The following is a 26981-nucleotide window of genomic DNA, read 5'->3' as shown; positions in this document are numbered from 1 at the left end:
GGAACAGGATAGAAAGCCCAGAGATAAACACACACACCTATGGTCAACTAATCTATGACAAAGGAGGCAAGGATATACAATGGAGAAAAGACAGTGTCTTCAATAAGTGGTGCTGGGGACACTGGACAGCTAGTTTCACGTACATGTAAAGGAACGAAATTTGAACACTCCCGAACACCATACACAAAAATAAACTCAAAATGGATTCGAGACCTAAATATAATACCTGACACTATAAAACTCTTAGAGGAAAACATAGGAAGAACACTCTTTGACATAAATCACAGCAAGATCTTTTTAGATCCATCTCCTAGAGTAATGGAAATAAAAACAAAAATAAACAAATGGGACCTAATGAAACTTAAATGCTTTTGCACAGCAAAGGAAACTACAAACAGTCAAAAAGAAAACCCTCAGAATGGGAGAAAATATTTGCAAACGAATCAACAAACAAAGATTAATCTCCAAAATATGTAAACAGCTCATGCAGTTCAATATTAAAGTAACAAACAACTCAACCAAAAATGGGCAGAAGACCTAAATAGACATTTCTCCGAAGAAGACATACTGATGGCGAAGAAGCACATGAAAAGCTGCTCAACATCACTAATTATTAGAGAAATGCAAATCAAAACTACAATGAGGTTTCACCTCACACCAGTCAGAATGGGCATCACCAGAAAATCTCCAAACAATAAAAGCTGGAGAGGGTGTGGAGAAAAGGGAACACTCTTGCACTGTTGGTGGGAATGTAAATGGATACAGGCACTATGGAGAACAGTATGGAGGTTCTTTAAAAAACTAAAAAATTACCATATGATCCAGCAATCCCACTACTGGGCATATACCCAGAGAAAACCATAATTCAAAAAGACACATGCACCCCAATGTTCACTGCATTATTTACAATAGCCAGGACATGGAAGCAACCTAAATGCCCATCGACAGACGAATGGATAAAGAAGATGTGGTACATATATACAATGGAATATTACTCAGCCATAAAAGGGAACGAAATTGGGTCATTTGTAGAGACGTAGATGGATCTAGAGACTGTCATATACAGTGAAGTCAGTCAGAAAGAGAAAAACAAATATCGTATATTAACGCATATATGTGGAACCTAGAAAAATGGTACAGATGAATCGGTTTGCAGGGCAGAAATTGAGATACAGATGTAGAGAAGAAACGTATGGACACCAAGGGGTGAAAGTGGCCGGGGGGTGGGAGGGGGTGATGAATTGGGAGATTGGGATTGACATATATACACTAATATGTATAAAATGGATAACTCATAAGACACTGCTGTGTAAAAAAATAAACAAAATTAAATAAATAATGTATAGAGGCTCAGACAAGAAAAAAAGAATCAATCGAAAAAAATACAAAAGAATCAATGACCTAAATTTAAGCTACAAGGGTCTAAAACGACCAAATTAAATGGGAAGTAAGTAGAAGAAAATTATGCAGAATAGAAATAAAATCAAGCAGTAAAAAGGCAAACACAAGAGAAAAGTTTAAGAAGCCAAAAACTGGTTCTTTAAAAATATTAACTGATAAAGCCCCTGCAAGACTTATCAAGAATAAAAGAGAAAAGTCAAGCTATCAACATTTTAAGTAAAAAATGGGTCATCAAGATTTACTTGATATTGCAGACAACAAGAGGATAACAGATTAGAAATAACTTTATAGCAATAAAATCTACCATTCAGATGAAATGAACAAAATATCTTATAAGACATAAGTTAGCACACCAACACAAAAAATTGAAAATCTAAATAACTCTCAATTTAAAAAACCCTTCGCTATAAATGATGGCTTCTCTGGTAGAAGCTATCAAGTGTTTAAGGAAGAATTAATTCCAATCCTATGCAAAGTCTTTCAGAAAATATTAGAAAACCTCATCCAATATATTTTGATCCCAGCATAATTACGATATTGAAAGTACAGAAAAACATTACAAGAAAACTAAAGACCAAAAATCTCTCATAAACATAGATGTGAAAATCCTTTTAAGAACATTAGCAAATCAAATCCATAAATATTTTAAAAGTATAATTTATCATAACCAAATAAGGTCAAAATTCGTTTGTTATTAGAAAAATCATTTAGTGGAATTCACTCAAGAAGAGTAAAACTGTATTATCTTCTCAATAGATGCAGTAAAAGTATGGGCAAAATTCCACAGCCACTCATTACAAACACTCATAACACTAGGAACAGAATGGAAAATCCTCAATCTGATAAAGATAATCTATTAAAAATCTATAATTAACATCTTACTTATTGGGAGAATTATTAAATGTATTCCCCCTATGATCAAGAACAATGCAAAAATATCCATTCTTAGTATTTCTATTCAATAGTTTACTGTAGGTCTTAGCCAGAACAGAAAAAGAAGAAAGCATAAAGATTAGAAAGCAAGAAGTAAAACTGTCTTTATTTAAGAGATGGCAAGGTAGTATATATAGAAAATCTTAGGAATCTACAGAATACTAGATACAAAAAGTGATTTTAGCAAAGTTCAGGAAAAAAGATCAACATACAAAAATCAAATTTTATTCTATATCCTAGGAAAAAACAATTAAAAATAAAATTGAAAAATAAACATTTACAATAGCATGAAAAGGTTAAAACAGTGAAGAATGCATCTAATGACAGAAATGCTATATATCTATGCTAAAAACTGTAAAACACTGCACAGATGGCATAGCCAATAAGACCACTACCTTTAAGTTCTCAAACCTGACCCTCCGTTCTTGACAAATAACCTTATTTTCCTATTTTATTTAGAAGATCGTAGTCATGAAGATGAAACTGCTTCTGCTTCTGGATCTCAGTCCCTCAATTTACTTCTAATTTTCATGCAATCAAGTTTCTTCCTTTTTCTTAATGGTTAATTCATCCTTTTATATTTTCTTTAAATATACTCACATAGTATTTACTGTAAGTTAGGAACATTTAACTTCTTTACAAAAATTAACTATTAACAACCCTATGGGTTTGGTACTATAATTATTCCTAATTTACAGATAAGGAAACTGTGTGCCTCGGTCATCTAGCTAGTATATAGCAGAGGGACAATTCAAACTCAGGTAGTCTAGTTCAGAGTCCAACCATACTATCCTGCCGCTATGCATTTGGTTAGAGAAGCTGTCTCCTAAGTGGGGTATGTGAACCTTGTCTAGGAGTATACAAAATGACTGGCTTGCGAGAAAAAAAAATTAGAACTAAATCAAACTTATATTTCTTGTGATGTTCAGCCTGATCCTTAATGTCCACAAACTTTAAAGAATGAAGGCTTGACCGGAAAAATTTTTTAAAAAAAGAAAAAGCAAAGTGAAAAATAACAGGTACTTGTTCATACAGTTCTGTATTCTGCATTATTTGTCCTATAGTTACTTTTTTGCTTGTTTATATTTATTCTTATTTATTTATTTATTTGGGGGCGGGGAGGGTCACACAGCTAGATCTTAGTTCCCCGACCAGGGATTGAACCCATGCCTCCTGCAGTAGAAGCGGAGTCCTAACTACTGGACCGCCAGAGAATTCTCCTCTGGTTACCCTTTTAAAAAATATTAACTCCTTCTATTCCAGCAGAGCTTGAAAGATCAATTTAATTATGTCCTTCCCTCAGGGAAGGTATGGACCAGAGTTTAAAAACAGGTTAATTTTGTTCTAAATTGGGACCCTGCATCAGTCAGAAAATTCTTCCCATGGCACTGAGAGAACAATAGATAGCAGGTAGAAGACTGGTATTTAAACCAACTTTTAGCATCTCATGAATCAAATATTCACACTGTTACTGTCATTACACTAAATAATTTTAAATGTGTCATTTTGAAAAAGACAGTAACATTTCCCCCCACTGAAACAGAATTAGAAATATTAGGTTACGTTCAAAGCTAGCCCCAAAACATTGAATTCATTTTAGTTGATTCAGCTTATTATCCACATTTAGATTTTGACCATTATCATAACCAATGATTATATTCATCTTATTGTTCTTCCCATGTTTCCGCTATATTATAGAATAGGCATTTGTGCACCAACTGGAATCCTTATGGCCTTTTGTGCCTGGCTTATTTCACCTAATATAACGCTTTCAAGGTTCATCAATGTTGTAGCATGCATCAGTACTTCATTCCTCTATATGGTTGAATAATATTCTGACGTATGGATACAAATCATTTAATTTATCCATTAATCATCTGATAGACAGTTTGGGTTGTTTCCAGTTTTGGGCTACTATAAATAATGCTTACACGAACATCTGTTTACAAGTTTAATGTGGACATGTGTTCAATTTTCTTGGGTGAAACTGCTGGGTCTATTGTTATACTATATTTAACTTTGAGGAATAGCAAGTCTTTCCAAGGTAACTGAACCATTTTACATTCCCATTAGCAACATATGAAGACTCCAACTTCTCCGATCTTCATTGAGGCTTCCCCATTTTTTGATTATAGCCGTTCTAGAGGGTGTGAAGTGATATGTCATTATGGTTTTGATTTGCATTTCCCTGATGATTAATGATGTCATTAGGGCATATTTTTATTGGCATTCACTTCTAAGTGTCACAGTAGCAACTGTCCATCAACATGACTGATTTAGGAATACAGTTCTCTGACACACATGCATTTCTTAGGAAGATATATTCGGAAATCCAAATGTCATTTGCCGTAAGATATTTGCATTAAGATGTATAATATGGGGAATTCCCTGGAGGTCCAGTGGTTAGGACTCTGCGCTTTCACTGCTGAGGGCAGGGAACTAAGATCCCACAAGCTGCACGGCCAAAAAAAAATTTTTTTAAAAACATGCGTTATTTCCAATGATCATCATCTACTTTTCTTGGTTATCTACTATTTTGAAAAACTATAAGTATGATTAGCTATAGCAGAAACTTCTTCACTTGGGAGTCTAAATAATGGAAGAATTTAAACGACAGAATTATTGTAAAAGCCAACCACCCCAGCCCCCACCATGTAAAAAATAACTTAGATTATCATAACTGCAGAATGCTTTAGTTTATATAAACTGTGCAGAAAAGCGGATGCTATAATTTGGGAGGTTGTGATATTAAGGTGTCCAATCCTTAAGATATAACCAGGGTGAAATAGATCAAAACATACAATTACAATGACATCACAGCTATTTCACTGGTAACCTGTTAGTTCTGATGGGTTATATACATTTTATTACATAACAACTGCTTTAAAGCTTTGATGTGTGTAATATCTATTACATGTCAATTTTTTCTTCACTGTGTTTGAAGCTGATAGCTAAATATTAGAAATTAATTGCATTAGGTCAGGTACAATATACAAGGTATTTTGTGTAAACAATCTACTATAATTCAGAACTCACTAGTAAGTTAAAAGAACACTGAAAAGCTGATCCCCATCTCTTACTTCCAAGTTCCTCTGAAAGCCTGTTATTGGGCTAATTAATTAGAATCTTTCATCACAAAGACATTTATTCATAGAGTACCTAAAACTTTAAAGAGAAGCACAGAATATCAATATTTTAAAAAGAAAAGTGAGTGTTCTCCCATTTTTATTTGTTTACTCTAATAAGAGAAAATTCTAACAATTATTCTGCAGAGTAGCATACATTAATCTTTCACTGACTCCTCTCTCCGATGATTCAAATATGATTATTAAATCAAGATGATTCTTTTTTTTGATATGTCCCAACTTCTCTAAATGTAAGGGTTATGAATAACTCTAGTGAGTTTCCAACAAGGCAAAAATGTGTATCTAATTACTGAGGAATTTTGAAAAATATTTTTACCTGTATCCATACTTTGGTTCAACTGTTGATCACTTGTTTCTCCATCTTCACTGATATATCCAGGAGGTGGCGTTTCTAAAAAAGTTTAGAACAAATCACGTACAGGTTCAATTTAATCTCATCGCCTTTTCTCCCAGCTACCAAAGATAACCAACAAATCACTCCAAATAACATAGGAATGTTATATAACATCTCTATAAAAAGCAATATTGGATACTGAGGGCTTAAGATTCAGGTTCTGATCCAAACCTTATAGGTGAATCCTTAAAACTTACTTGTAATATAATTGAGCCCTCTGTGCATATTTTCTCAGCTATTACTTACATATCTGGCTCATTGTCATATGTGTATTTTCTGGGGCAAGAGCCAAAAATATAACTTCAAAGATGCCTCAGTTCTGATCGGTATGTTTCAAAGAACCTAGTACCCATAATTATGATTATTTTTTAACCTAATGGCCATCATGGATGGGTACTTAAGAGATGATTAAAGGACACACAACACAGGCACACAAGATTTTGGATTACAAAATAATACAGGCTTACATCTTACATTAAGTTCTATAGGGCAAAATATGGTAATATAGTTCAGGAATGGTCTAGCTTGAATTCTACCTAAAAAGTGTATTGCTCCATGATTGCTAACCAGTAAATCTTGAATGCTTGAGGCAGAAAATTAAATTCAAATACAGACTACTACACAGAACTGAGGCAAACTACTTCCTGAAAATACTTAAGATTCTAATGTGTCATTTCCAATATGGTTTATGAACAAACTGTTTATATTCAGGAAGCATCTGAATATCTGAATAAACTTCATGTAAAATGAAAACATTTATACAATTTTACCAATTATAATTTCAAGGAGGAAAAAATAAGTTTAAATGATGTGGGTTAAAGGCTTCCTTCTTAAACTTTTTATAATCTCTCTTCAATAAGCTAACTATAAATTTTAACTTAAGTATCAAACTTTTCTTTTTAAGTGTCAGTGCCCCAAAATTTTTAATGTGAGAATAAAATAAATACCTTCATACACTCGAACAACAAAGAATACAAAAATAAGAATAAATACCATTACGTGCTATTTTAAAAGTTAAAGCAAATTAAAAAAAAGAGCTAAGCTTTGCCAGTTTAACCACTCATGTCTCAAAGGTCTAAAGAGGAAGAAATACTGAACTGATAAATATGTTATCTTTTTTCATTTTTCTCCATTATTAGTTACCTATAAAATAATAAACAACAAAGGTACTAGTGTTTTCGAGGAAATGTTAAAATTTCTTTCGCAATGGAATAAAAAGCGAATCCCAAGGTTTTGCTGTCAGTTGGAGCTGGGTAAAGCCCCACTGTCCAGAAAAGCAGATAGGTGTAATCCACTTGTGATTTTCTACTTTGTAAAATGCCCAAATCTAAACAAGTAAAGACGACAGGGAAAATAAGCCCAAACATCTCCACAAGTGAAAGCCACTAAACATTCTAACACCCTCCATATAATTATTGGGTAGGTGTCTTACAAGAGTGTATGCTTACACCTCAGTTTTGTAAGTATTGTTGAATTATACTAATTCCCACATCAGAGACTTAAGTACTCCCTCACCCAAAACACTACCCACACGTAACCACTTCCAGTCAAATTCTTCTCCCTACAAAATGCCCTTTGTTCATCCTCCTTCCCCTCACCCTGGCCTCCACTCTCCACAACAACATCTTTGCCCTGTCCTCCTAACTTTTCAAAATGTTGGTTTCCCAGCTACCCAAAAAACAGCTTTAAATCCTCTTTTGGAATAGAACAGTAATAAGAGAAAAAAGCATTAAAATAATCAGAAAACACTTTCTAACCTTAAAATTAGCTATTTTTAAAAATCCTTCCTTTTCCTTATGTTTTCAAAATTATCTCCAATGAACAAGCATTATTTCCATGATGAGACAAAGCAATTTTTTAAATGTAGTTGAAACTCCAAGTTCCTTACATATTTTCAGTTGTATGAAATAAACATAAGAGCAGAATAGATAAATATTACACAAGGAGAAAAAAGACACTAAAAAAATCCTATGTATAGTTAAATGCTCAATCTTTTACCTTTAGTTTGTGCTAGGAAAACAAAAAACAACGAAAAAAGGAAACAGACAAAAAAGGAAGACATTATTAGCTGTTGTCCTAACAAACAGTGAAAACTAAAAGAGTAGTTTCCATATCATGGGATATTACTGGACATATAATAGAGCAGAATTTGAGAACCATGCAGTTCATTTATTTATCAGCATTACTGAGTCCCAGATGAAAAACAACTAAAACAGAGGTTTTCTGATTTTCAGCACAACATACGTGTTGCTATGTCTGTAGAACTAAAAATTTTTAAAAGCCAAACCATAATTTATTAATACTTGAACATTTATGAACAAAATTTGTATCTATCCCAAATTTTAGGAGATTCTGAGGCAAAAATACCTGGGATATAATTACTCTGTGGCTCAATTCCCGCTGGGAAATTAGTGTTTTCTGGAATGGAGTGGGTATAATCATCCAGAGGTGGTAGTTCTGTTAAGATCTCAGTATGCCGTGGCACTAACACCGGAGGCAAAACTAAAAGAGTAAAAGAAATCCAAGTCAATGGCAGAGCAAAGGGGAGGGTGACACCTGTATTAAAAGTTTTCATTAATTTTTGAAGTCTAGGATCCACCTACTTGGCAATATTTGGCTATTGAGAAACTGACAAACCTGATTATGATTTTAACTTGTCATGTAGTCCACAATCTAAATCTCCAAGTCCCAATTTATCTTGTACTTTTGGGGACAAAGTGATCCTGGTAATATTATATTACCACAGAAGTTCATAAATCCTCATCGGAAAGGTTACAGAAAGATTTGTAAAATCAGATTTGGGGTATTTTTTGAAAATATAGCTGTATTCTTTTAGAAAGTTTCAAGTATACAGCTAAGTAAATTGGAAGTCCTGCTATGAGTTTTACCGAACTGCTTAGATGCAAATGATGTCATTAAAGTACATCAAAAAAAACAAAGAGCAAAATTACTGAAAACAGGTAGTACAGCAGACAAGTAATAAGACATATCATTCAGTTCTAAGCAGACTGTGTATCTGTGGGATTAGAATTTCCTAGACATGTACTTTGATGTGAAATGCTTGCTATTCCAAGAAACTAAGATATCTTTCCCTCTAAGATATATTTTCCCATAACATGTGTTAAAAAACTTTAAAGTATTTTTAATTACTGCCAAAAAATATACTGAATTTAAGGTAATTTATTAGTTTTATACCAAAATTTCCCTGGGTCAATTAGGTATAAGAGTACCTAATACACTTAAGTTCAAGCATTTAATTAAAACAAGGGGAAAAAATCTACTTTTCCTACCTGGTGTCTCAACTCTCTGGTAGTGGTAAGGGTTTACACATACTTCATCCTTTTTAAGATTAAAAGCATATTCGCAGTTTTCAATTGCCTTGAGTTCATGATGACTGTGAAGATCAGGCCAGCGCCATAATCGGCAATATATTACATGCGGCAGTCCTTTCCGATGAGATACCTGAAGACGACCATCAAGAGACCTATTGGGAAGCAAGGGAAAAGAAAGGTGGGAACTTCAAAAAAAAAGATGTTCTCAATTGAGATAAATTAGTACAATAAGAGCATAAAGAAAGGAATGACAGACGTTTAGTTAGTTTTAGTGAGTACAAGGAAGAAAAATGTGTTATCTAATGGATCTCATATAAAAGTAAGCAGCAACACTAGGGTATGTTTCTTACAAATATGCTACATAAATGACTCAAATGTCAATGAACGGGTAACCGCTTGGGGAAAAAGTGATTTTTTTAAAAAAGTATCATATAGCTATACTTGAAAAACTTGTCAACAACTTCCATCTTTAGTGAATCAAACTCTTATTTAGGGAGGCTTTTAAGGGCATTATTTCTGTAGGTGACAGAATTGTCAAAAAAAGGAACTAGTGTGAAGAATGATAAATACCAACAATGATGTAAAAGTAACTTACTAAAACTAATGTAACTCATTACCCAGTTGTGGTTGTTTTGAGTACTGAGGTATATTTCTATACAGCTCACACATAAATGCAGATGGTGATGGATATGATGAGATGAAATGGACCAATACCAATATGCTCAAAAGAGAATAAGGTGATTTAAAAAAAGATAACATAAAAACGAGTTAGCCTGGCATTAATTGTGATATAAGGGGTTCAGTAAATAAGTATGTACTTATTAGTATACAGATGAGATTTAGATGATAGCAAGAAATTTAGCAAAAAACTGGTTATGTATCTACTTAAAAATTAGGCCAACAACAGATTATAATCTAACCTCACACTAAAATGAGAATATAGTTATCAAAGTTTCTACTCTTTAGGGGATGCAATAATTTAAAAAAGATTCAAAACTAGAATTTCATTGATAAAACATCAGCTGAAACATTTAATATATTTTTAATACTGGCAAGCAGTTATTTTAAATGCCATGCCTTATTTTACATTAAGGAAACATCCAAGGCAAAATTATACTAAGCAACCCCACTATAGGTCTTTACAAAACACCCTCCCTCCCACAAGATCTCTAGGATTCGATAGAGGGCAGAATATTCACCTGGTTTGTTCAGAGAAGCTGTAAAGGCCTGTTGTATCCCACTGATCTATCGTATTTGGTGTACTCAGTCCCCAAATTTCAGAGCAAGTGCTGTGCATAAATTGAAAAACAAAAAATTGATGTGAACATGGAAGCATGGTTATTCAAATTACCATGATGTAAAACATGGAAAATGTACAGAATACTTCCTTCACCCAGAAAATATACATTGCTTCACTTTTTCACAGGCATTTAGTGCTGGTTTCTATATTTTCTATATGAAGGAAGCCAATAAAATGGAACATGTGACTCCAGATAAGTTATGATTATGTTTTTAAAATGTGAACACCAATGCTCTCTAGCTTAATGAAATCAATACCTATGCCTTTTCCAATTTCTTCTACTCACAACAAAGGATCCTATGCCATTAGCCTTACTAACAGTGCTTCATTTTATAACCCAGTTTTTTAAAAAAACTTATCTAAAAATGGATGTCAACTAGTATTTTTAATATAGGTAAAATTCCAATTGAAATAGACATATACCCACAGTTAAGATTTCCAGGTTATTTGTTTGAGATACATATATATTCAGTTTTACTGAAAATTATTATTGCTCTCTTATTACTGTAAAGGACACGGAAATGGATTTTGAAGTCATTCTAGTGCAGCATACTACCTTAAAAGTTTTAAGAAATTGCTATGAGGACTAAAGATACGTGAAAGGACAAAATTCATAAAAGATAGTATGAATATGACAAAGTTGCTCTATCTAGTTTTTCTCATTAATACACCTGAAAGGCATACACCAGAAAGACCTCAAAATTTTTCTTCCACATTTCTTTCCAGAACAAGGGCAGCCCAGAGATAAGTCTGCCTATTTTCCCTGCCACCACTTCATCTGTGGGAGAAGAGAAGAAAAGGAGAAAAGAACAGGTGCTTAAAAACAGTCTGGAATGGAACTAATGACAGCCAAAGGGGTCTCAGTTATAACTAAGTCATACTTTTAAAATTAGAGTCAAAAGATAATTTCTGAAACTCTATTCCATTTCTTACATATTACAAAATCATCAAAATTTAAAGGAAGAGAAAGAAATATTTCAAAACATCTTTTGAAAATCAAATTAAACAACTGGTTAAATTCCAGATGTATACTTTGCTAATGAGCTAACTCAATCAGCATTTCAAAGGGCACTGGTGAAAAGTGCTGTCTTCCTGTGGCTGGACAACACATCAAGTGGGCTTCAGGGCTTCAGGGCTACAGGGCCTTTTGCACAGTCACTGGGCTGCAGAAACATTTCACGTCATGCTTTGGAGGCTACAGTAAGTATAATACCGGGTGGTTTTTAAAAATACATTTTCAGACACTTTCCAGCAGCTTTCTGAGACATTTTACAGATTCTCTTGGTTTTTAGGCTTCTAACTTCCACTTCTCAGACGAGAAAAGTCAGAAAAAACCAAACTGGAGGATAATTCAGACCTTTCCTTTTTTCCCAAAGGTGTACTGACTAAACAACCATCACATAAATGGTCCTTTAATTCAGATATTTATCAAATAACTACTGGAAACATACAGCACCATGTAGTTTAAAACAATAAAATCAACTAAATTCTAGAGTCTCATGAATCCAAATTTAAACCTCAGAAGGAACAGTATGCATCTTACTCTTCTCTCTTTGAAAATAATTTGAGGAAAATGATTGATAAAAGAGTAGATAATGAGGCTATTCTGCTCTTATGAGACTAAAATGAACATTTCACTCAAGTTAACTCTGGAACTGACATGAGAACCAAAATGTAATAGGTCATGAAGAGCTTAAGTTGTGCTTTATTCAAGCCTTGAAATATATCAGAGAACAATAAGCAGTAGTTGTTAAAAACAGGCAATCGATTTAGAGGCAGAAAGACCTAAATCCCAACTGTAACTCGGCCACTTTCCCACTGCCATCACAAGGTATATTTAAGCCTCAGTTCTACTGATCATTATAATCTCTCTCACACAAATTGGAAAGTTTATTTAAAAATAATAAATTTGCTTCTATCAAGTAAAATATTTCCTTATTTATATATGAAAAATTTTTTTAAAGAATCAATTTATAACAAAATATACAAAGCACCTAGAATAAATGTAATTATAAATGTGTCAAAACTTCACCAAGAAACATTTTAATTATTACTAAAGAACACAAAAATCAACTGAGCAAAGAGAAAATCATACATCTTCCTAGACAGGAAGATAACATCATAGCGATATCAGTTCTGTCAAATTTATATATTTGATACACTCAATAAAAATTTTAAAAAATTGTTTAAGACCCTGATAAAATTACCTGAGATATAATGTATCAAAATAAACAAGAATGACCAGGAGAACTCTGACAAAGAAGAAACTGGCCATTACCAGATCCTGAAACACATTATAAATCCTCAGTAATGGAAATAGTATGCAATTAACAAAAGAATACACAAACAAAACAGAACAGAGGTTCTGCCAGTAGAGTAGCCTCAATCAGGCAAATCTTCCTTTGGATAAAAATGAGAGCCTCTGAACAAAATATAATAAAATTAACTATTTGAAAATATAACAAAATCAACTATTTGATAACAGTGGAGAGAGACCAAAAACAGATACAAACTGAAGGGAAGTCAGCCTTTGTAAGGGGGGAACTGCACCGGATGAGAGCTGCATTTGTGTGGCTCTATATCCAAAGGCACCCCACAGTGTAAGCTACCCAGGGCAACTAGACCTTAAGCAGAAAACAGCAGTTTTAAGGACCTGCAGAATCAGAGGGTGGATTTGGGGCTGCTGGAAAGGCTGGAAAGAGAAGAGGGAAATCCCATAATGACAGAAGCCACGAAGGGAATAAAAAATCTGAATAGGGGTATGAACTCTGCCCAGACCCTTAAACTATGCATGTGGGAGAGACTGCAGAGGCCTGCTGAAAACCAGTGAGTGCTTAAAAGTCTGAAAGAACTAAGCTGAGATTTCAGCTGTTTCTTTTCTCAGAGGCAGTTTGGACTCTGAGGTCACCCAAAACTATCTGTTAGAACAAAAATCAACATTCTTCAGAGAAAGATAAGAGAATTTAGTCTCTAAAATATTTTGTCCCAAATATCCAGTATAAAAATCACAAAATACTAAACATGTGAAGAAATAAGAAAATGTTACCCCCAGTAAAAACAGACCCCCAAGATGAATTAACAGACAAGAATTTTAAAGTAACTATTATGAATATGTTCGTGGACTTAATGAACAGATGGGAATCTCAGCTGAGTAATGGAAAATATAGAAACAAATTAAATGAAAACTCTAGAACTGAAAATTACAAAATCAGAAATTAAAAATTAACCTGATGGTTGGAGAAGACAGAAGAGTTGGTGAATTTGAAGATGGATCAATAGAAGTTATCTAATCAGAACTGAAACAAAAGACTGAATAACAAAATAAACAGTCTCAGTAACATGTGCAGTCCCAGAAAGAGGGGAAGCAAGAACAAGAAAAAAATTTTAAATTAATAATGGCTGAAAAATCTTCAACTTCAGTGAAAAATTAAACTTCCAAGAAACTCAGTGAATGCCAAGCAGTTTAAATACAAAACAAACAACCAAAAACATATTGGGAATATCACTGTCAAACTCCTAAAAACAAAAGATGAAAAGAAAATCTTTAAGCTGGTGAGAAGCATAAAAACTTGGCACAAAGGACTCCATCCAAACCCCTGCAGTTAGAGACTTGACCAAACTCTAACATGGCTTCTAGCAACCTAAGGCCTCCTCCCTGGTGTGACCCAGACCCTACTGAGCTCCTGCCTGGAAAAGCTCAAGGCTGCCAAAAGAATTAACCATTTGTTCCAGCCAATACTGGTCCATAGGCCCCTGACCTCCTTTTCCCAGTGCATCTATTTAAAAAGCTTACAACTGTAAATCCTTCCTGTCTCTTTGAAATGTACACATGACTCCTACAACTCAGGAGTCGAGGACCTGAAAACCATTCCTTTGAAATGTAACCAATCACCAGGAAAAATGGGGTCTCCATCTTCCAGTCTGCCCTCTGAGGGAAGGCAGAAGTCTAACTTCCGATAAATGCCATTTAGCAGACACAGATGGCCTAAATCACATGGACACTGACCAAACCTCGTACCCACTTTTTGGGTAATTTTTCATTTCCCTGACTCTGTTCCAGACCCCACTCATTAACCCCTTGCTACACCCTCATTCTCCCAGTCACCTCTGTGCAAATTGATGAAATTGGGCTCAGATCTTACCCCTGCTGGAATGGTTACTGAATAAAATCTGTTCTTACCACTTTTAACCAACAACGTGCAGTTTTGTTTAATTTTGACAGCAGCCAAACCAGAGCAATCTATACATGTAAAGGCATAAAGACGTGAATAGCAATTTCTCATCAGAAACAATGGAAGCCAGAAGATAATGGAAGAGCAGCTTTAAAGAGCTGCAAGGAAAAAACAAACAAACAAACAAAACCCTCATCCTAAAATCTATAATCAACAAAAGTATCCTTCATAAAAGAAGTCAAAACAAAAATGTGTTCAGATAAACAAAAACTGAGAGACTTCTAGCGGACTTTGCACAAAGAAATGCCTAAAGGAAAATTCTTCAGGATAAAGAGAAATGACAACAGATGGAAACTCTAAATCAGGGGGAAATTTTTTAAAAAACTAGCAAGTATAGGTATGTAAGTAAATATGAAAGACAATATTCTGTTCGTCTCTTAATTTCTACAAAAAGGAGATGACCAACTACAGTAAAAAACTGTAACTCTAAAAGCATGTAGTGTAATTTATGACAATGGCAGCAGAAGCAACAGGAGGTGTTTAAAAACCACTACATTATTGCAAAGCTAAAGATGCATATTGTCGCCGTGAAAGCAACTCCCCCTCACACACACAAAGGGCAAAAGAGAGTAACTAAAGAGCAGATAGCAAACTAAAATGAAATACTAAAAAATAAGCCCAAAGGAAAGAAAGGAGAAAAGAACAAAAACAGATAACCGAAAACAGAGTAAAGAGTAAAACAAAGAGTAAGTCCAACCCATCAACGATAATGTTATACATAAATACACCACATACTCCAATAAGCCGGAGACTTGTCAGAATGAATACAGGATGCAAAATGTCTACAAAAAAAGATGTACTTTAAATATAATATATGGATGGGCTGAAAATACAAGAGTGGAAATACAAAGTTCATACAAGCAATAAGTTTAATAAAGCATAGTACCAGAAATAAGACTTTAAGTCTAAGAATATTACCAAAGTAAAAAGAGACATTAAGAGGGACAATTCACCAGAAAACATTAACAATCCTGTAAGCATTTAAAAATACAGTTTCAAAATACATGAAGCAAAAACCGACAGATCTAAAGGAAGAAATGAACAAATCAGCCATCAGAGTAATCTCAGTAACTCTTTGGACAGTCTATGTATCTATGTATCTTGGACAATCTATGTATCATAGAAGGGCTGCACAATACTATCAACCACCTTCTAACTGACATTTATAGAATCCTCTTCAAGTGCACATGGAATATTTAAAAGAGAGCAAAACAGTGCCTGACAATCAGCTGGTGGGTGGGTGGGTGGGTGCCTGGTTCTTTAGAAGAGGCTAGAAAACTGCCTAAATTTTTCTAGAAATGCTAATTTCTTCCCAGAAATGGCTTTCAAATTACATCACTCAAAAAACCAGACCAAACTTAGGACAATTTTCTCTTCCCTTCTAGTCTTTGTGTATGGGGACATGTAGTTCAAGACCTCCCAAGGGAACTCTATCAGTTTTCATCATTATGTATTTAAAAAAGAATGGCATGTAATGAGAAGTCATCCATGGATCCTATGGTATAGTCAGTGTTTTTTGAACAAAGTCAAAGGACAAGATAGGATCTAGCACAATAACAGTGACTCAAAAAATACTTGATAAATGAGTGAACTTTATGGGGAATTCCTTTATATAAAACAGATAAAAGTAGAAAGGTTCCATGCTTACTGTAGGCATTAAACAGAAGCACAGAATAAGAGACAAGAGTACTATTACCTTTGCCTTCCCTTTAGGCCTGAGGCACCTCAATTTAACACCGGGATCCAAGAGAAACTGATCAATAATTATCTGGAGTCAACAGGCAATGATCTAAGATCAATGAACTATTTCAGACAAATGGTTTGCATTATTAGGTATCAACTGAACGTTAAATGAATGAATAATCTACAGAGATCTAAACTGAGTTTACTTCTGAGTTACATATTGTGACATTCTTGGTTAAAAAAAATACGAGAGACCACATGCTGAGGACAGTTAATTTTAAAACTCTGAAATCCTATAGATTATGTTCTTTGGCCATAAGTGAATTAAATTAAAAATCAGTGACTGAAAGATACTTAGAAAAGTCCCAAATATTTGGAAATTAACAACATACATCTAAGTAACCCATGGGTTAAAGAAGAAATGACAAAATAAAGTAGAAAATACTTTAGATGATAAGGACTCCACAATATAAAAAATTGGGGAAAGGGGGGCTAAAGGAGAATCTATTGCTTAAATGTTTAAATTAGAAAGAAGAATTATTTTAAATTAATGACTTAATTTTAGTCAACAATGATATAGTTCTAATTAACACTGTACTGGAGGTCGTAGCCAGTGGCGAGAAAAAGAATATTAGAAAGAGAAGAAATAAAACTGCTTTTTTACAGCCAAACTCAAAGAAATATAGAGTAGAATGGTGGTTGTCAGGGGTATGGGGGAAATGGGGAGATGTAGGTCAAAAGATGAACTAAAAGTTCTGGGGATCTAACGTACAACATGGTGACTATAATTAACAATACAGGTATACCTCATTTTATTGTGCTTCACAGATATTGTGTATTTGTGTTTGTTTTTTTTTTTTTTTTACAAATTGAAGATTTGCCCTGAGTCAAGCAAAATCTCCTGGTGCCATTTTTCCAACGGAATTTGATCACTCCATGCCTCTATGTCACATTTTGGTAATTCTCACAATATTTCAAACTTTTTCATTATTATCATATTTTTTATAGTGATCTGTGATCTTTGATGTTACTATTGCAATTGTTTGGGGGAACCATGAATCACCCATCTAAGATGCTGTATGTGTTCTGACTGCTCCACCTACCAGCCATCTCTGCCCCCACCACCTCCCTATCCCGAGACAAAACAATATTGAAATTAGGCTAATTAATAACCCAATAATGGCCTCTATGTGTTCTAGTGAAAGGAAGATTCGTACATTTCTCACTTTAAATCAAAAGTTAGAAATGATGAAGCTTAACGAAGAATGTTATGTTGAAAGCCCAGACAGGCCGAAACCTAGGCCACTTGCACCAAACAGTAAGCCAAATTGTGGATGCAAAAGAAAAGTTCTTGAAGGAAACTAAAAGTGCTACTCCTGTGAACACAAAAATGATTAAAAAAAAAAAAAGGCAAAAACACCCTTACTGCTGATACGAATCACCAGCCACAACACTCCCTTAAGCCAAAGCCTAATCCAAAACAAGGCCCTTTCTTCAACTCTGTGAAGGCTAAAGGAGGTGAGAAAATAGCACAAGAAAAGTCTGAAGCTAGCAGAGGTTCGTTCATGAGGTTTAAGGAAAGAGATGAGTCATCTCTGTAACATCAACGTGCAAGGTGAAGGTGCTGCTGTAAAAGTGACACCAAGGTATCTAGAAGATCTAGCTAAGGTAACTAATGAATGTGGCTACACTAACCAACAGACTTTCAATGTAGGCAAAACAGCCTTACATGGGAAAAAGATGCCATCTAGGACTTCATAGCTAGAGAGAAGTCAATGCCTGGCTTCAAAGCTTTAAAGGATAGGCTGACTCTCCTAATGACTCTCTCATTAGGGACTAATGCAGTTGGTGACTTTAAAGCCAATGCTCATTTACCATTCTAGGATCCTAGGGTCCTTAAGAATTATGCTAAATCAACTCTGCCTGTGATCTATAAATGGAACAACAAAGCCTGGATGACAAAGCCTGCATTACAACATAGTTTACTGAATAACTTAAGCCCACTGTTGAGACTTACTGCTCAGAAAAAAGATTCCTTTCAAATTTTTACTGCTCACTGACAATGCACCTGGTCACCCAAGAGCAATGATGGAGAGGTACAACAATATTAATGTTGTTATCATGCCTGCTAACACAACATCCATCCTGCAGCCCGTGGATCAAGGGGTAATTTTGGCTTTGAAGTCTCATCATTTGCGAAATACATTTCGTAAGGCTGTAGCTGCCATAGATAGTGATTCCTCTGATGATCTGGGCAAAGTCCACTGAAAACCTTCTGGAAAGAATTCACCATTCTAGCTGCCATTAAGAACATTCACAGGAGTTTGGAAGAATTTGATTCCAACCCTCGTGGATGACTTTGAGGGGTTCAAGACTCCAGTGGAGGAAGTAACTGCAGATGTGGTGGAAACAGCCAGAATTGAAGCCTGAAGATGGGACTGAATTGTTGCCATCTCATAAGACTTTCACGGATAAGGATTTGCTTCTGATGGATGAGCAAAAAAAGTGGTTTCCTGAGATGGAATCTACTCCTGGTGAAGATATGGTGAAGGTTGATGAAATGACAACAAAGGATTTAGAATATGACATAAACTTAGTTGATAAGGCAGCAGCAGGGTTTGAGAGGACTGACTCCAATTTTGAAAGAAGTTCTACTGTGGGTAAAATGCTACTAAATAGCATTGCATGCTACAGAGAAATTGTTCGTAAAAAGAAGAGTCAGTCGATGTGGCAAACTGCAGTGCTGTCCTATTTTAAGAAATTGCCACAGCTGCTCCAAGCTTCAGGACCACCACTCCGATCAGTCAGAAGCCAGGAACATCGAGGCAAGACTCTCCGTCAGCAAAAAGACTACCATTCACTAAAGGCTAAGATGATGGCTAGCATTTTTTTTTTAGTAATAAAGTATTTTTAAATTAAGGTATGTACACTGTTTTTATTTTTTAAGATATAATGCTATTGCACACTTAACAGACTACGGCATAGCATAAACGTAACTTTTTGTATAGACTGGAAAGCTAAAAAATCCTAGTGATTCACTTTATTGAGATATTTGTCCTATTGTGAGGTCTGGAACAAGCCCACAGGATCTCCAAGGTATGGCTGTACTGTATCATATATATGAAAGTTAAGAAAGCAGATCTTAAAAGTTACCACCACACACACACGAAAAGGTAATTATGTGAGGGGATGGACATGTTAACTAACTTAATTGTGGTAATCATTCTGTAATATATATGTGTATCAAATCATCACACCGTATACCTTAAACTTATATTTTTCATATGTCAATAATCTCAATAAAGCAGGAATAAAAACCCTTTATCTGAACAATGACATAATTGTTTACATAGAAAGTCTGAAGCAACTTCTAGAACTAATTAGTGAATTTAGCAATGTTGTAGGATTTAATGGCAACTTATAAAAATCCATTATATTTCTATTACAGCAATAAACTATTTGAAAATTAAAAATTTAAATTCCATTTACAATGGTGTCAAAAACATAAAATACTTAGACAAAAGGTTTAATTAATGCAAGATGTGTAAGACCTGTTTACTAACAACTAAAAATCTTGCTGAAAGATATTAAATAAACCTAAGTATATAAAGGAATACAGTATATTAAATGACTCAAGATGTCCATTTTCCCTAATTCCCTAATAATATTTGCTCTATTTTTTCAAATCCATTGCAATCATGATTTCAGCAAGGTATTTTTATAGCAACTGACAAGCTGATCTAATACATATATGGAAATGCAAAAGATCTTGAAAAGCAAAACATCTGGACAAAGAAGAACACACAACATGGACGAATCTCATAAATATTTAGTTGACCAAGAGAAGCTGAACATGAAAGACTAGATACTGAATGATTCCATTTACATAAAGTTCTAGAAGGGGCAAAACAAACTGGAAGTGAAAAAAATTTCAACAGTGGTTGCCTCTCGGGGGAAAGAGGATGAAAGAACTTTCTGGGTGATTGAAATGTTCTGTATCTTGATACACTGTATATGCATTTGTCAGATCTAATCCTACTAAGCATTATAATTTGTGTACTTTACCATTTGAAAATTTTACCTAAAAATACAAACAAGGAAAAAGAAGAACTTCAGACAATGAAATAATAATCAAAATGGAAAGTAGCAACAAAAAAAATTCATATGTTTATTTAGTATACGATAAAGTTCCCTAAGAAGTGATAAGGAAAGATCTCTAAAATATAAATTAAGTGAAAAAAAATGTACAATATTTTAGTAAGCTACTCTCTGTGTAAAAAAGGACAATTAAATCTTTAAGTATTTGCACATGCATATGGGACACACACACACACACACACACACACACACACACACCATGAACAGGAGTTACTTGAGGTGGGGAGAGGGAGGGAAGGGTAAATTTTTCGATGTTTGTTTGTTGTTTTTATGTATGCATGTACACATAAAACATATACAGATTTTTAAACCATGTGAATGTATTGCCTTTTATCAAATTAAACAAATCAAACAAAATAATACTGCCACAGAATAAAATGTAAGTCAAGTTGTCTTGACATTTCTATTAAAAGATATGCTTCTAACCTTAGATAACTAAGAAGTACAGATTGTTATTTCCTATTCTGCGTCATTTCAGCTCACTCTGGGCATCACTAAAGGAGATAATAAAATGCCAGCCTGAGCCCTGTTTATTCTCTTCTAGCAAAATGTCCTCTCTATATAACATGGGCCTTTGGTACCCATTTTCTTCCACATGTATTTATGTCAACAGCCCCTTCCTAGCCACCTTTTGACTTAACTACTAATTCTTTTTTAGGTATACCTAGCAAACGAGGCCAATTTTTAAGACCTAGTAGTCCAAGGGATTTTTTTTTTTTTTCTTTTTTGCGGCACGCAGCCCTCTCACTGTTGTGGCCTCTCCCGTTGCGGAGCACAGGCTCCGGACGCGCAGGCTCAGCGGCCTTGTCTCACGGGCCCAGCCGCTCCATGGCATGTGGGATCTTCCCGGCCTGGGGCACGAACCCATGTCCCCTGCATCGGCAGGCAGACTCTCAACCACTGTGCCACCAGGGAAGCCCAGTCTAGGGGATTTAAATCAGGTGCTTTTAATCATTCCCTCTTCCTTAAAGATTCTTACTAACCAAAGTTTTTATTTATGGGGAAAATAATCCCCATAAGACCTTGAGCTCCCAAAGGTCTTTGTATACCTACCACCTAGCAAGCAAGGTATCTGGTGACTAAATTAATATTTTTATAGCATAAAAACTGGACCACAACGTTCCTAGGCACACTAAATCATAATACATTAAACAACAGTGGGGAAAATGGATCTCTCAGGTTTTCAGTTTGTTCAGAAGGAGTGGCAAGTTACAACTGCAAGTATGTACAGTTCCTAAAAGATATTAAAAGAAACAAACCCAGGAAAAATGTTAGAGAAATAGCACTGATTGTAACAACTATTTTATAAAAGTCTTTTGCACATTCCTTATTTCAATAAATCTAAAATGCAACATTATCTTGTGTTAAACTTAAAAGGTAAAACTTCAAAATTTATTTATATGATGCATCCCAAAGTGAAAAAATGTGCATCTTAAAACCAATGAAATATGTAACAGCAATCACCTTCATAAATTAGCTGCTACATGTCAGGTACTATGTAAGACTTTAAATATATTATGGACCTTATAATCACCTGCAAGCTGTGCATTATTATCTCACTTTAAATTTGAGGAAACCGAGCCTCAGAGGGATAGTAAAACAATCTCACCAAGGTCAGATTCCTAACAAGAGGCAGGGCCAGGATTCCAGCCCACTCTTGTCCAACAATGCTCTCCACTCCACCAAGAGCTTTCTGAGCTTTTACTTTCTCACCACCTACATCAGCATTTCTGTGACTAAAACCTGGGGATCCCTGGGCACCTCAAATATAGTACTCTCAAGGGTCTGTTTGGTTCCTACAATAATTTTTTAAGTTACATTTTTATTCTGAGTAACTTTACATAAATCTTCTAAACACATATTCTGGATAACCTGGTAAGCACTAGTCTTGTTCGGCTGCATCATCTCGGTGTCTGGGTCTGGATCTGGGTTTGACAATCACCTCAGCACCAAAGGTAAGTAGAGAGGTTGACTTAACGTGTAAATGATGAGATCACTCCAAAAAGGCCAAATGATATCAGGATGTGCTAAATAAATTATGTTTCATAGTAGGCTTAGAGAAAAGAGGTAGAGAATTTAGCAACACAGGGCACATGGTAGTATGCTGGCCTCAAAAGATCCTTAGTCATTCAGCAGCACAATCACAATGGAAACAGAAAATCAATATTAACAAATCATTAACTTGATGTTAGAATTTTCTTGGTTATAGAACTCAGTATAAATCAACCTTTTGATAAGCATAAGTTTACACTAAATTATGTTTCTAAACATTTAAACAGGGCTTCCCTGGTGGCACAGTGGTTAAGAATCCGCCTGCCAACGCAGGGGACATGGGTTCAAGCCCTGGTCCAGGAAGATCCCACGTGCCGTGGAGCAACTAAGCCCGTGAGCCACAACTAATGAGCCTGCGCTTTAGAGCCCACGAGCCACAACTACTGAGCCCACGTGCCACAACTACTGAAGCCCGTGTGCCTACCGCAACAAGAGAAGCCACCGCAAGAAGCCCGCGCAACGCAACTAAGAGTAGCCCCTGCTCGCCACAACTAGAGAAAGCCCGTGAGCAGCAATGAAGACCCAACGCAACCAAACATAAATAAATAAATTTATAAGCATTTAAACAACATTAAGAGAAGTCCACAAGAAATGTCTATACATTACTTGAACGTGAAACGTATCAACCTGCACAACACCAAGCTGTTGACAAGTAGTAAGGAAGAGAAGGATGGGTCTGAAAACATTAAACTCATAAAAATACCTGCTAGGTGAAATCCACATAACCTAAAGAAAGTATTAGACTTTATTAATTACAAAATTAACTACAGTGATAGCACTATCCCATACACATTAGCTCAACATCTCCTAAATTTGACTATCTGACTTTAGGACAGTCTAAAAACTCTTTAGTTTTAAAAAATACCATGCTAATTGGTTAAAAACAAAAATTGGTCTCAGATAAATTCTACCTGCCTGATCAAAATTTGATATTGTTCATCAATGCAATTAACATAGATTATAAATTTATGTTGAAATAAGATGTAATAGACCGTAAGTCATCTACGATGCTGTGCCTGCATCAATTCACAGACAGATGAGCAAGCACGTCCATGTTAAAATATCATGCAAAGTCCAATCCTTTGTACGAAACACAATTTCTTAAAGGCAGATTATCAACTGTGAAACTTTCTTGCTTACATAGACTGAATTTTAAAAATCTGGGAAAAAGAGGCTGGAACAGCTATTAAAATCATCAGGACACTAAACTGCCCAAAAAAAAAAAAAAAACACCTCTATGGCATATAGTATATTAGTTGACCACTGGACTAACCAGATGACTTTGTAGTAAACCTGGAAGAAATCCTTATAGAATTGCCCTGTAATCACTTTTACAATAATTATCAGCAAAACCATTAAAGCTTTTTTTATCAAAGAATAAACCTTTGAAAAGTGAAGTTAAAATTCAAAATCTAGTGTACAATTTACCAACCATATATATGTATAGGTATTTTATACACACATCTACATTAACATTTTGAACTTTGGTTCAAACAGACATTGTTTGTTAATTAATATACTTTTTGAATTAAGGACGCATATTTATTTGTATACTTGTTATCAGGAGATAGAAGAGAAGTAATGTGAACTAAGCTCAAGAAAATAACACTGACTTTGAAGGCTCATACCACAGAAGCATATAAACCATTAAACAAGCTGTACTGTCCCTACAGTATTTGCACAGTTTACTGCAGCAGTTAAACCACCAGTGTCAAAAGTAATAAGCCTCATTATGTTTTACTAATTCATTATTTTTCACGAATTTCTTGTCTAAAGAGTATATTTCTTCTACAAATCAAAAGGAGTAGGATCTAGACTGTCACTGGGGAAACCCATATAAGCAATGCTGAACACTGAGTAAAATGAAAGGGTTCAACAAAAGAAACTTCACTTGAGGCTCCAGCTCGATTACTGATGTACTCATGAAACACGGACTGCTACAGAATAATCTGCAACCACCCATTCAAAATATTTTTTTTCTAAAGCATTCCTGTTTTTATTTATTTTTTTTAAATGTATTTATTTATTTATTTTTGGCTGCTTTGGGTCTTCGTTGCTGCGTGCGGGCTTCCTCTAGTTGCGGCGAGCGGGGGCTACTCTTCGTTGTGGTGCGCGGGCTTCTCACTGCGGTGGCTTCTCGTGTTGCCGAGCACAGGCTCCAGGTGCGTGGGCCTCAGCAGTTGTGGCCCACGGGCTCAGTAGTTGTGGCCCACGGGCCCAGCTGCTCCATGGCATGTGGGATCCTCCCGGGCCAGGGATCGAACCCGTATCCCCTGCATTGGCAGGCGGATTCTTAACCACTGCGCCACCAGGGAAGCCCCACCCATTCAACATTATTTCTACTTATAACAGATCAGTCCTTCCATTTTGTATATGACTAGCAAGACTAAAAGTTTATATCACCACAGGAATCAAGAGCTGATAGCTGTAATAAAAAAATAAAGTCTCTGTAAGTATATGTACTACGTGTGTCTGTATACTTCACTTCACACCATTATACAGCTGAGGGATGGGCAATGGAAAAAAAGAAAATGCCTACCTCCAGATAGTTTTTTTTTTTTTTTTTTTTTGGCGGTACGCGGGCCTCTCACTGTTGTGGCCTCTCCCGTTACGGAGCACAGGCTCCGGACGCACAGGCTCAGCGGCCATGGCTCACGGGCCTAGCCTCTCCGCGGCATGTGGGATCTTCCCGGACCGGGGCACAAACCCGTGTCCCCTGCATCGGCAGGTGGACTCTGAACCACTGAGCCACCAGGGAAGCCCCCTCCAGATAGTTTTTAACCTTCACTCCATCACCAAGAAAGGAGCTTTAGGTACAACCTTGTTCTTAACGAATTAGCAAAGGATACAAGTGAACAATTAAGAAATTTTCATTGGCTACAGAAAACTTAAGCAAATTGCCAACATTTATTTTAAGCATCTGCTATGTACCTGGCACTGTTCGAAGTGCTTCATATGTATTATCTAATTTATACTCATATCAACCCTATAAAGTGAATTAACATGACCATTATTTTCATATAAAGAAATAAATGTGAGCAGTTAAATAACTCAAAAAGTGGGCTCCCCTGGTGGCGCAGTGGCTGAGAGTCCGCCTGCCGATGCAGGGGACACGGGTTCGTGCCCCGGTCTGGGAAGATCCCACATGCCGCTGAGCGGCTGGGCCCGTGAGCCATGGCCGCTGAGCCTGCGCGTCTGGAGCCTGTGCTCCGCAAAAAAAAAAAAAAATAACTCAAAAAGTCACAAAGCTATTGAGGTAACAGCCAGGATTTACATCCACTTCTGGCTGGCTTAAAAGCCTAAATTTTTAAAGGTATACTTCTGCAGAATGATAGTTTAAAATCTGCAGTTTCAAACTTTTATAGGAACATGTATGAACTATGTTTTCTTATTTTCTGTATCCTTGATACTCTGGCATTTGAAGCCTTGATCCTGGAGAGACTATCCCTCCTAGGTCTAGATGTGGCAAGAGACTCCCTTGAGAGCTCACCTTTGAAACACAAACCAACCGATCCAGAGCTCACACCCCTAACTGTTTAATCAAACTCTGACACACACCAAACCAATAATCTTCCTGCCCTAAATCACCCTAGGGCTAGGTACTGGACAACTAAGAACTAGCCCTACAGTCCAGAGACTGGCCAAAATTACTAAAAGTATCTAATCCTAAACTTAACTCAGCATATCTACCCAGCACTATCATTCCTTCCCTGGAAAACTCCAATAAAGGCTCTGAGCCATGCTGTCCTTGCCCCAATATCTATTTATCAATCCATCTTATTTTTTGATGCGTTCAAAACTGTCATTGATACTTCAAATCTAGACCTTAAAGAATGCGTATATTGTTAACTAGAGCTCACTGCTCACTTTTTTTTTTGAGGTAATATTTACAGTGTCAAACAAATCTTAATGGTACCATTTTGTTAGTTTTATCAAATACATAAATTGGGTAACCCTCTGTCCTGCCAAGAATTCCCTCCTACCCCTTTCTCAGTTAATCCCTGTAATCCCCTCCCCCACCCGCAAAGGCAATCACTGATGTTTTTTTTTTCCCCACCATAGGCCATTCTGGTGGTTGTGCAGTGTATTTCACTGTTTCACAACCTGCGTTTTCCTGATGACTAACAATACTGCACACTTTCCATTTGCTCAGTGGCCCTTTCTATATCCTCTTTTGTGATGGAAATGAGCAATCTTTTGCCCATTTTTAAAATCAGGATATTCCTCTTCTCACTACTGAGTTACAGAAATTCTTTATAAAGTGTGGATACAATCCTCTTGTCAGAAATATATTTTGCAAATATTTTCTTCCACTCCATGACTTGTTTATTCATTTCTTAATGGTTTTTG

General features: G+C 35.6%; 1 protein-coding gene across 5 annotated transcripts in view; it reads right to left on the bottom strand.

Moving 5' to 3' along the window:
• SMAD2 (SMAD family member 2) overlaps nt 1-26981 on the bottom strand; it is a 96501-nt gene that overhangs the window by 27581 nt on the left and 41939 nt on the right. For all 5 annotated transcript variants that reach the window (XM_029222405.1, XM_029222404.1, XM_029222408.1 and 2 more), the window contains 4 exons: nt 10406-10495; nt 9165-9358; nt 8242-8376; nt 5797-5871 (listed from right to left, as the gene is read on the bottom strand). In XM_029222405.1, coding sequence (XP_029078238.1) covers nt 5797-5871; nt 8242-8376; nt 9165-9358; nt 10406-10495 — 494 coding nt within the window. The remainder of the gene's footprint in view (nt 1-5796; nt 5872-8241; nt 8377-9164; nt 9359-10405; nt 10496-26981) is intronic.

This window comes from Monodon monoceros, unplaced genomic scaffold, assembly GCF_005190385.1.
Source record: "Monodon monoceros isolate NGI ecotype Baffin Bay Population unplaced genomic scaffold, NGI_Narwhal_1 Super_Scaffold_1, whole genome shotgun sequence".
NCBI classification, from domain to species: Eukaryota; Metazoa; Chordata; class Mammalia; order Artiodactyla; family Monodontidae; genus Monodon; species Monodon monoceros.
This window is presented reverse-complemented; position numbering and strand designations above follow the sequence as displayed.